Below are 12072 nucleotides of genomic sequence, written 5' to 3' on the forward strand. Positions count from 1 at the left end.
TTACATCCTCAAACCCCCACAGCTTCAACTTCAAACTCTCTACCGTGGACCTCACCCCATTCCTAAGATGTCCATAAAGGGGGCATGCATAAGCGCGCGAGTGTGCCTACTGTCCTTGTCCTCCTATCCGCATTTATCTTTATTTACTTCCTTTGTTTATGTTGATGTTCATACCTATACTTATCTTGTACATGTTCGACAAACAAACAAATAATTAAATTAAATTAATCCAATACTCTTAACTGCCAATGAAAGAATAGATCACACAACTCCCATTCGTTCCCAGCCGAAGCAAATAGCATTAACATTTCACAAGAATGCAAACCAGGCCTGCTATATAATTGTTTTACAAGTCTCACCAGCAATCATCTTACACATTCAGGGTACAAAGGCAGAATTATTATTTTTTTTTAAAAAAGGAACAAAAAAGAAAAAAAAACAATAAGGGTACAAAACAGTACAATCAGAAAAGGAGACATTTTGCTTTGCCCCTTATTTACTGGTCTTTACAGCAACGTTTTTGAAAGAAAGGAAAAGAAAAGAAAAAAAGAAAGGAGGGAAGGAAGGAAGGGAACGAAGAAAGAAAAAGAAAGAAAGATAGATCATATGATGCAAAATCAAGCTCTTCCTTTAAGGCAAATAAGATTCCCTCGTATTCCATGAAAAGCTGAAATAAAAGATGATGTTTTCCCTCCGTGGCTGCTTATTGCCAAATATTTCAGCTTCTCTTTGACCTTTAGTGATGTCAGCATGCGTGGATTTGCAGGGGCAGCCAACAAGCACATCCCCTACGCGCTCCACATCCCGTCTGACCTTCCACCCACCCACGCATGTTTAAACATCCCAGGGTGTGCAACGCTTCTTACTCCTAGGAAAATATACACACAATCGCAACCGGAGACTGCAACACTCCACACAGCTCTTTGTGACAAAGTTCCATTGGGCAGACGGAAATTATTTTTAAGCACAATGGTGGAGGGGGGGGGGAAACACCCCACAATCTGGCACATACCTAATTGAAGAAACAAACCTTCTGGAAACAGAGCTCTGAATAAATAAGTTGGCTTGTGTGGAAGAAAGGAACTTTTATGTCCCACAAATGCATGACTTGTTTCAATCAAGGATCACATCTGGTTTTGAATAGTAGATCAGTGCTCACTCCTCTACTACTAGCTGGTGCCTGGCCAAAGAGGCTGGCCCGATTTAAATAGGATTTCATTTCAGGGAATCAAATATCACCCGTCTCATAATTCACCCTGTATTTAACGTTCTTTCTTCCACCCTGTTAACAATCTCTCAACCCTGTAGTAACTTTGGAGAAGCCTTAGAGAGCTGCATTTAGTCTTGAGGAGGTCACAGCCCTTTCGCTATTATTATTTTGGGGGAAACAGCAATTTTGTGCTTTTGTTTAAAAAAAAAAGCAGAAGTAAAACCTCCAGTGGCGTGGAGAAGATTGCCAATCTCATCCAACCCAGCAGAGGAGACTTTTGGAAGAAAGCATGTGATTCATGGGCCGCGGAACTCATTCTGCCCGTTGTAAGCCCTTCCATTGGTCAGTTCGGGGAGGCCGCCATCAAGAACGAATTCGTGGTTCGTCCTTGGAAACTTTCTTGACCGACCGAGGTTCGCAGAAAGATCTAAAGTTCTCAAGAAACCTTCAGCAGGCCCTACAGCCAACACCGTGACTTAATGGCCAATTTCCTATGGAGCCAGGTACCTATTTCATATTTGTTAAAATGAGAAAGACAGCAGTTAAAAGAAGAACTCAGAGAGAGAGAGAGAGAGAGAGAGAGAGAGAGAGAGAGAGAGAAAACAGACGAGAAGGAGCTGGTTCGGTGGATGGAATGAAAAAAATAAGTGAGGTCCACTTCTGGAGATACGAACAGACTTTGAAGAAGCCTTAAATGAAGCAGCTTCGTTCTCACACACTTGCCTCAAATTATCTTCCAGTTTTGTTTTTCACAGGTAAATTGTGCTTTCCCGCCTCCTTGGGTGGCACATCTATTCAGGTGGCTGCAGGAGGCACAGAGGGTTTCTCGTGTGGGTTTATTCCGTCTGAGCGTCATAATTCGCCCCTCCAGCTTTCTTCAGTTCACCCTTGATGTAATCTTCATCCAGTTCCTTGTGATCGCTGATTACAAACTCTTTGGCGAAATTCTGCAGGGGACAAAAAAAAAATGTAATGTTTGTTTAGCGAAGGATGGGATGGGATAGATAAATGTCCTCTGTCAGGGTTCCAAGTAAGTTTCCCCCAACAGAATCAAAACTCTGAAGCGGGCATATTCCTCAAAGTATAGATTTATTAGGCATTGCTCTGAGCTAGGCTTCCCAAGAACATGAAGAAAACTCCTGGTCACGACAAAAAAACCCTTTTATTAATTGACTGTGAATTCTGCTCATTCCCATCCAGCAAAGTCTTTCGAGGGAGGATTTACAGTCACAGACCTTATCTGGCTTGGAGAGCTGCCAGGCCGAGATCTGCAAAACTTGGCAAGGAGCCTCGGAGAGTCAAGAACCAATGAAGCGAACTAATTGTCCCTCCTGCAAACTCCACTCCCCTTTCGCTCCTCTTTTATTTCCTCTGGGACTACTGCATTTGCTCAGGGACGCTTTGCGTGCACTTGATGTGCGCTGCGCACTCGTGAGTAGTACAACTAAAATTGCTTTGAAGCAAAAAACAAGATGGCGCCGCCAGGAGAACCAGTTTGGGGGCATGGCAGGCCTGGGTCACTGCCGGTTCCAGAGACCCAGGCTGCCAAGCTATTACCAGTTCATCTGAACTAGTCCGAACCAGTAGGAACCCGCCACTGGTCCAGGAGTTTTGGGAAGTTGGAAGACCTCCTGTAATTCAACACAGGAAAAAGGTCCCAAGTTTGGAAAACTTTTCCTCTCTTTTTCCAGCCAGGAAAAGGAGCAGGGGGTCAGTACAATAGCTCACAGATGTTGAGCCCTTCTTAAACTGAGGAGCCTCTTGAAATATACGAGAGAGCATCCTTTCTGTCTGTTTCTCGCTGAAACCATTTTCTGGATCCTCTTAAAATTCCACCCCCAAGAAGACAAATAAGGCCCTTTCTGTCTCCCCCACCCCCCACTCGATTTGGCCATCCCATTTTGACCTTGGTGATGGCCTGGGGGATGAATGGCCACCGCTGTGTTCCTTCTAGAGTGCCTGAGCCCCACAAACAAATACGTCCATTTGTTTGGGGCCAGGAAGCTGCGGGGTTGGCCTTGACAACCTGAATGGCTCCACACAACACAAAAGTCTGCGTAGCAGACCAAGGAGAACCACAACAAACATCTCGGCAAACATTTGATTCGGTCTCTTGGGTGGAACAAAGAAACTGAAGGCTATTTGTAGTTTAGTAGCCCTGTGTCCTTCCCATCACAGAAGCATCAGAACATCTAAATTAGCTGTTTTAATGTCTTGGTGGGTTTTTTCCTTTAGATGTTGGCTTCCTCATTTCAGTGGAAGGCCAAGAATGCAAAGCAGTTCAGAATCACTGGTGTAGATCAAATGTCTTCAGTCAAATTCTTTGGATTGCAACCGCTACAACCTCTTGTAACAGGTTACAACAGCTGGGCTTAATGGAAGTTGACGTCCAACACTTCTAGAAGATGATGACCGCTTTACTTCTGATGTAAGTCCAAGGTTAGGGAACTTGGCATCTTCCCCGTTTATGGACTCTGGCTCCCAACTAGTGGGCCCATAAGATGTAATTGAGGGTGCTCGAACTAAGTGCCTTGATCCGCATTAAAAAGGGGATCTTGGAAATCAAATCTCAAGGTGTAACCAAGGATGTCTCATATTAGCAGTTTGTCCTGTCTCAGTAAAGGAGAATATTTGTAGCTCAGGGTTGAAATGAGGAGTTCTCAGTGCTCTCTGAGCTTGGTGGTTTTCTTGCAGACATTTCATTACCCAAACTAGGTAACGACTTCAATGCCAGTAAGGAGTAGGGTTTGCTATAACCTGAGAGGAAATCTCACTCCCTTCTAGCACTGATGATGTTACCTAGTTGGGTAATGAAACAGCTGCAAGGAAACAACCAAGCTCAGAGAGCATCAAGGACTCCACACTCCTCCTCCCTCTTCCTCCTTTCCCTCCTCCTTGCAAATTCCACTCCCTTCTAGCACTGATGACGTTACCTAGTTGCGTAATGGAACGTCTGCAAGGAAACAACCAAGCTCAGAGAGCACCATCCCATTTCTCCTGTCTTCCTGTACAGTTTCAAACACACACACAGACACACACACAAAATTACCTTCTTGATGGGAGAAGAAATATTGACTGGAGCACTTTAACTTACCTGTACAACTTCCTTCACGAGGGTCTTATCGGTCCCTGTTTTAGCTCTCTGAAGGCCACTGACGTTCTCCCCTATCCAGGTGATCAGCGCAAACTTCACACGCTTGCTCATCGTGTCCCCCGTGGTGAACCGGATGAAGCCAAACAAACGAATGTCATCTTGAGAAATAAACACAAATGAAGGAATGAACTGGAACGGCTGGCAAAGCAAAACCCGACCTACCAAATTGGTCGCCAGGTTGGCAAATAAGTAACCTAATTTGCGTGGTTGTCCTCCTTCCTGCTTCCAACCAGTTGCATCCAAAACAAGTTTTCTATTGGTAAGAGTCGTGACCTCCTAGGAGTTTTCTGGTGGCTGAGGATTATATCCCATCTGCCATTCTGCTACTTATAGACGAGGAGATTTGTAGCTCAGGGTTGGACTGTGGGGTTCTTGGTGCTCTCTGAGCTTGGTGGTTTTGGCTGTTGCTGTTCTGACCGAGGCTTCCCAAGAGTCTGAAGCAAACTCCTGGTCCTGACAAAATCCCCTTTTATTAATTTCCAGTGAATTCTGCTCATTCACATCCAGCAAAGTCTTTCGAGGGAGGATTTACAGTCACAGACCTTATCTGGCTTGGAGAGCTGCCAGGCTGATATCTGCAGAACTTGGCAAAGAGTCATGAACCAATTAAGCGAACTAATTGCCTCCTGCAAACTCCACTCCCTTTTCACTCCTTTTTTATTTCCTCTTACTCCCAAAATGACCCCTGTTCTTCAGCTGTTCCCTTTGTCCGGCAGCTCTGCGTATGTGCACACTGGGAACAGGCTCCAGCTGTTCTTCTGCCTTACTGATGCCTGACTCTGAAGGCAGCTGATAACTGGCATACGGTTCTGGCCCCCTCTCTGCCGCCGATGCAGAGCCCTCCTCAGAGCCTTCTCCAGACTCCAGGACTGGCCCAGGTTCCTCCCCAATCTCTTCACTGTCTGAATCTGCTGCCATCTCCACTGGCGGGCCACAACAGTTGCTCCTACTTATTCTTTTAAGACTTGTGAACTTCTGGAGCTTTGCACACCACAAAATCACAATGCAAGTAAAAAAGGAGCAGAGTTTTGATTATATGGTTACAGCCAGCATTTTTACTTCTTTTAACTCCTCTCTCTGGATACCCCTGGCCCAAAGTCTAAAGCAGGGTTTCTCAACCTTGAGAAATAATATTAAGATGTGTGGACTCCAACTCCCAGAATTTCCCAGCCAGCATCCTGGGAGTGGAAGTCCACCCCATCTCAACACTGCCAAGTTGAGAAATTCTGCTCTAGAACATCCTCAAACCCCAAAGGACTTACGCCGAAAGCTGAAAAAGGAAGTACATAGAAGAAGAGAGGCGTCAGACACAATGTGTGTGCATGTACACGGTGTGTGTTCAGGGAGACAATTAGGATTGTCAGAGAGAGCCACACACACACACAAAAAAAAATCAGGGACTTTCCTTTGTGCAAAATTAAATCAGAATTCCAAGCAAACTGGAAATTGGAAGCAGCAGGGGCAGCAGCAGAAGGGGAAAAAAGCTAATAAGATGGCATCTGTCCTGCAGCCCGAAGAAATTGATTTATTTTTTTATTTTCTTCGGAAGGGCAAAACGCAAAGGGGGAAAAATGATTTGCAGATAGACAGGAATGGCTTGTCAAGGAGAACTTCAGCCATAATCATAACCATAAGGAGGATTCCTCTTCCTCCCCCCCCCATCTCGTTACTTTGCCTCATTTTTCCCAGGCGGGCCCTTTAGAAGGAAAACATGAAAGAGGAGAAAACACGGGGTGGCAGGAAAAAGCAGATGAAAAGCAAGACATGAACCGTTTCATGATGTTTCCTGCTGCAAGCTTTCTTCTGCGAGCTGAAAGCAAAAGAAACGGAAGAAAGGAGGGAGTAGAGGCTTTGATGTGTGTGTCTGCGTGTGTGTGTGCATTTCTGACATCCACCTCTCTAACAGCCCCTTTCACGATTTCTCCTGAAAACTCTAATGATTTTTTCTTTGGAGAATTCTGGGAGTTGAAGTCTACAAGTTTTAAAGTTGCTAAGTTTGGGGACTCCTTAATAAAAGCAAAGAAGAAGCAACAAAAAAAAATGTGAGTTCTCAGAGAAATTGTTGAAAGGGGTTATTGAGAGGTGGATGTCACAGAATTCTGGGAGTTGAAGGCCACAAGTCTTAAAGTTGCCAACTTTGAAGACCTCTGCTTTAATCCATGGCTGGCTGGGGAATTCTGGGAGTTGAAGTCCACACACCTTAACAGGGTAAACGTTGAGAAATCCTGCTGTAGGGTTTGGGCCCGGAGGTGTCCAGAGGAAGGGATTAAAAAAAAAGTCAAGAGGATGGCCACAACTACATAAACAACCCATTCATATGGCTCTATGACATCCACACCTGTATTAACCCAGGGGTAAAATTCAGCAGGTTCTGACATGGTCTGGAGAACTGGTAGTGGAAGTTTTGAGTAGTTTGGAGAACCGGTAGCAGAAATTTTGAGTAGTTCGGAGAACCGGTAGTGGAAATTTTGAGTAGTTCGGAGAACAGGCAAATGCCACCTCTGGCTGGCCCCAGAGTGGGCAGGGAAGGGGGATCTTGCAGTATCCTTCCCCAGCCACGCCCACAGAACCCGTAGTAAAAATAGTTTGAATTTCACCACTGTATTAACCCCTTTCAACAATTTCTCCCCAAAGTCCTAATGGGTTGCATTTCCTTTCCTTTTTCCTTTGTTTGCTTTAATTCATGCCAAAATGGGCAGAAATCAGAGAAGTTAAGCAGGCAAGCAAATATGCAGGTTGCAAGGTTTGCGGTCGCTTGGAAGTGACATCACAAATGTATCAACCCAGACCTTAGCTTGGGTGAACTAATGCTGCTCTGTGCTGGTGAAGATGTGGTTTTCTTGATCTGCCTTTCTCTCCGCGCACAAGAATGTTTGAACATTGGTCGGGAGCCCTCCGTTAGCCCTTTAGCTATGCGTCCGTGTTCAGACACGCTGGGTCTTGAGAGGCAGAGAGAGGATGTCTGCCACATTTTAAAGTGAAATGCATCCTCTTCCAGCCAAAATAACACAACACCGGGCTTTTGTGTGTGTCTTAACGTCGCTTGCCAGAGATTGCCGATGTTGCATTTGGGCGTGAATTAAAACAAGTTCCAAAGGTCACCGTTGTCGAGCAAGAGAGAGAATTCCTGGACAACTGGCTAGAATTTGGGCTCCGGCTGAAAGCAATAAAAGCACCCCTGAACCATCTGTGTCTTTCTTTGACGGGAGGAACTCTCCCAACAAAAGCCCTGTGAGATGGATGACATCATTAAAGTTCAGGGCTTTTCAAAGGGTTTTTTTTTTTTTTTTTTGAGGAAGGAGTGTTAAAAAAAGGCCACATTTTGAGCTGTTTGGCCTTTCCTCCCCTCCCCTTGGCAAAACGAGGAACGTGGGTTGGTGGAAGAGAGGGAAAGAGAGAGAGAGAGAGAGAGAACTCACCTGTACATTCTCGTATAAATTCTTCGTAATCCACCCCGTTGTGGCCTGGGATGATGGTGGAGCCGTCGTATTTAAATGTCACCCTTTGGGAAAGCGGGAAGGAAGAAGAGGAGAAAAAAGATGGAGGAGGAGGAGGAGAAAAGAAGAAGGAGAAGAAAGGAGGAGGGAGAGGAAGAGAAGGAGAAAGAAGATGGAAAAGGAGGAGAAAAGAAGGAGAAGGAGAAGAAAGGAAGAGGGGAGGAAGAGAAGGAGAAAGAAAATGGAAAAGGAGGAGGAGAAGGAAGAGAAGGGGGAAGGAGAAGGAAGAGAAGGAGGAGGAGGAGGGGAAGGAGAGGAGGAGGAGGAGGAGGAAAAAAAGAAGAAGAATTATTCAGATGGTTCGTCTCTAAGATTTCAGAAGCCTTGCACCCACCCCACCCCCGCCAGACCCACTCAGGTTTTTACAGAGTGAGATGGCCCAGTTCCCACCTGCCCCAGAAGCTTAGAAGGAGCCTGGGGAGATGATGTCATAACCAAATGCGTTTTGCAGAAGCTCTCAGGATAAGGTGAGGTCCTTCTTTGGAAGTCAGTTTGGGCTCCAAGCAACAGAGGAGAGCCAGCTTGCCAGCATCACCAAATCTTAGCCCCCCCACACATCCCACCATGAGGACTTCACAATGGGTTCCAAGGCCCATCATCCCCTTTCGTGTTAGCTTGGGAAGATGGGCGTGGCTTCCAATGGATTCCAAGGCCCACCATCTTCCCCCCTTGCACTAGCCTAGAAAGACAAGCCCTCAAAGAAAGCAGTGCAGGATTAGAAGAGGTGGAAAGATCTGGCCCTTGGAATGACCAAGAGTCGGACATGACTGAATAGATAACGTCCTCATCCTCCTCATCAGGAAGACAGGCGTCATTGGTTCCAATACCCCCCCCCCCTTTGTGTTAGCTTGGCAAGTAGTATGGATTCCAATGCCCATCCTCCTCCCCCCTTGTGCTAACCGGGGAAGACAAGCATCATGGGTTCCAATGCCCATCCTCCTCCCCCCTTTGTGTTAGCTTGGCAAGACAAGTAGTGTGGGTTCCAATGCCCATCCTCCTCCCCCCTTGTGCTAACTGGGGAAGACAAGCATCATGGGTTCCAATGTCCATCCTCCTCCCAACCTTGTGCTAGCTTGGCAAGGCAAGTAGTATGGGTTCCAATGCCCATCCTCCTCCCCCCTTTGTGCTAGTTTGGCAAGGCTAGTATGGGTTCCAATGCCCATCATCCCCCCCTTGTGCTAGCTTGGCAAGGCAATGGGTTCCAATGCCCATCATCCTCCCCCCTTGTGCTAACTTGGGAAAACAAGCATGGGTTCCAACGCCCATTATCTCCCTCCCCCCTTTCTGCTAACCTGGGAAGGCAGGCAACCTTGGACCCCCCCCCCAAAAGCAACGCGTTGAAAGACCCTGAATGAAAAGATCTCCGTCCCTTTCGCTCCCCTCCTTCCCTCCCGGTGAGCTGCGACCCGTTTTCGGCGGGGCGCCTTACCAGTTGACTCCCGTGCTGTCATCCCTCACGAGGTTGTAGGCCCTCCGGCAGGCTTCTTTGTCGATCTTGGTGGCCATCGCCGCTCCTAAGAGGCGCTCCCGGGAGGCGAGACGAGGCGGCTGCGAGAGGGGCGGCCGAAAAGGAGACCCAGAGAAGAGCGAAAGGGATCTCCGGCTCGTGCCCTGAAGAGAGCAGTCTGGGAAAGCATCCGAAGGACCGAAGGAGCGGAGGCTGAAGCTGGGGCTTGCGGGGGAGGCGGCCGCCCAGTCCTGCCTTCTGCTTGCTGCAGTCGGTCCCGCAGCCTTGCCAGGAAGGGGATCGGTCCGAGCGGAGCCGGCTTAACCCTTCCTCTGCCGGCTGCCCTGCTCTGCAGCGGCTTTATTGGTCCCTGATCCGAGGAGGAGGAGGAGGAGGAAGGAGAGCAGGGCTTGCTGGGCCGTCTCCTCCCCTCCCTGCAAGAGCGTCCTCCGACGCCCCTTCTTTCCAGCTCGGGGGTCTTTCCACCCGCCCCCCTCTCGCAGTTCTTCCTCTTTTTCCCTCCTGCTTGAAAAGGCGACAACCGAAGACCGTGCAACCGAAAATGCAATTCACTGCTATTCTTCCCCTGGAATTTGGATAGCTTGGTGTGAGCCGGAGCGCTCTCCCTCTGTGTGTGTGTGTGTGTGTGTGTGTGTGTGTGTGTGCCTGCGAGCCCGCGTGGGTGGGTAACCGTAGATGGGTGAGACCCCGCTAGAGAGAGCTACCTATACAAGATGATGTGGAGGAATGGGGTTCTGTTAAAGGGGGAGGAAAGGAGGGGATGGATGGATGGATTGCCAGCCTGCCTGCCCGCCCGCCCTTTGGATGCGGCGCAGGAGTTGCCATAGCAACCTCCCCCCCCCCCCCATCCCGTTTGCAACCCGAGCCGAGAAGAGAGGGCTTGACAGTAGTGGGAAGGGAGGGGGAGCTTAGCAACAGAATTAGGGCAGCGGGATCTGGGTTTGAAACTCTTTGCGGCCGCTAGGTGGCAGCAGAGAGACCCGAAAATCTGCAGGGAAAGTTTTTTTTTTTTTTTTAAAGCGCAAACTCAGCTTCGTTACAAACCGAATTGACTTTGAAGTTTGAACCCAAGCCTGAAATCTTAAGGTGGTGTTTTTTTTTTTTAAATAATCATTAAGCAGTAAGACTCTAACTCCTTAACAATGACTGTTAAATCATTTGCCTGGCCCCGGATTTTCCTCCCCATCGAGGAGAGGAGGCCCTAGGTCCCCTGGACATATTGCTTCTAAATCTTCTACAAAAGAAAAGCATTAAAACGGTTTTAAAAACCCACATTAAAATGTCTAATTGGAGCATGTACAAAGCAAGATTCGCACTGCTGCTGTTTCTGTGCTGGTGACATCGGTCTGGCTTTCATGGCTGTCGGTGTACTTATCTTCTTTACTAGCTTCGTACCCGCGCTTCGCGATGAAACTATGTGATCGGGCTACGCAGGGGAAATTCCGTTGGCTCAGTGGTGGTCGGTGATTGAAACACATAAAGGAATATCACTCCTTCCGCCTTGAGTCCAGAAGCAGTTCCACAGGTGGAAGGTATAAACATTTTGGTGAGGTACCGATGTTTAGTACTGTAAGGAGCGCCAGACTGCTCCTGAGTGAAGGAGTGGAACGTCTGTCAGTTTGAACTGAGGTAATAGAATGTGAAGCAGCTGGCAGTTGGAACAGAGTTCTTTTTAGGTGTGGAGGGGGAGTAGAATGTCTAATTTCTTAGCATCAGAGCGTGTTAATATAAGGCAACTGGCAGTTGGAACAGAGTTCTTTTTAGGTGGGGAGGGGGAGTAGAATGTCTAACTCCTTAGCATCAGAGCGTGTTAATATAAGGCAACTGGCAGTTGGAACAGAGTTGTTTTCAGGTGCGGAGGGGAAGTAGAACTCCTTAGCATCACAGCATGTTAATTGCTGTCATTTCAAAAAATCCTTTCTTAGCGAGCATCTAGAAGCCAAGAGGAACATATGTGCCAAATTTCAAGTTTGTAAGCTTTACAGTTATGGAGATTTTGTGATGATGCGTGAGTGGTATTTCACTCACTCACACACACACACACACACACACACACACACACAATATTATAGAAATGGCCATTCCAGGGTTTTGACAAATGTCTATGGAGATTCTTAGTCATCCAGGTCATGGTTGTCCCAAAGGTGTTTTTTTTCAAGAGGCAACTGGGTTTCTGGTTTTTCTTTGAGGCTCTGAGCTGAAGAAGCTTCTTGGATGAGAAGCGAAACCTCTTCAAAGAAAAACCAGAAAGCCCAGTTGCCTCTTGAAAAAAGCACCTTAGGGTTTTGACAAAAACAGTTGGGTTTGATGAAAGATTAAATCAAACAGCGTGATACACCTTAATATGCCGTGGGAACCTAGAGTCTTTGTAAGGTTTTTCCTTGTGTACTTCCGAGCAATCACTTAGACAATTCTGCAAATGAGAACAGAAAATAAATAAATATGATTCCAAAATCAACAAATCTTGGAAGCCCTATATGAGATCGGGTGTCTGACAATGAGAAGTCAGTCTTTTGGTTTAAGAAGAAACACTTAAGCATAGAATTCATACATATTTTTCTCTTTCATGTTTTTTCCCTTCCCAGACACTCATCCTTGCAAACCTCTGTCTAAAAACTAGGGCAGACTTCAGTTATCACTTGAATTAGACACTCCCCCTGGGGCAGTTATCCTTTGAATGTGGAAATTGAATTTTATTTCTTCCAGATCTATTTCAGGTGCAGTTATCTCCCTCTCCTGGCCT

At 46.9% G+C, this 12072-nt stretch overlaps 1 protein-coding gene across 1 annotated transcript; it reads right to left on the reverse strand.

The window, feature by feature from the left end:
• Nucleotides 1-318: 318 nt before the first annotated feature.
• COTL1 (coactosin like F-actin binding protein 1) lies at nt 319-10048 on the reverse strand. The gene is made up of 4 exons (XM_081963410.1): nt 9291-10048; nt 7784-7866; nt 4305-4462; nt 319-2157 (listed from the first exon to the last, which is right to left on the reverse strand). Exons 1-4 carry the CDS (start codon nt 9365-9367, stop codon nt 2047-2049), a joined length of 429 nt encoding a protein of 142 aa, XP_081819536.1. The 5' UTR covers nt 9368-10048; the 3' UTR covers nt 319-2046.
• Between the last annotated feature and the right edge of the window lie 2024 nt (nt 10049-12072).

The sequence above is a fragment of the Natrix helvetica genome, assembly GCF_964273705.1.
Source record: "Natrix helvetica genome assembly, chromosome: 10".
In the NCBI taxonomy this organism is placed as follows: Eukaryota; Metazoa; Chordata; class Lepidosauria; order Squamata; family Natricidae; genus Natrix; species Natrix helvetica.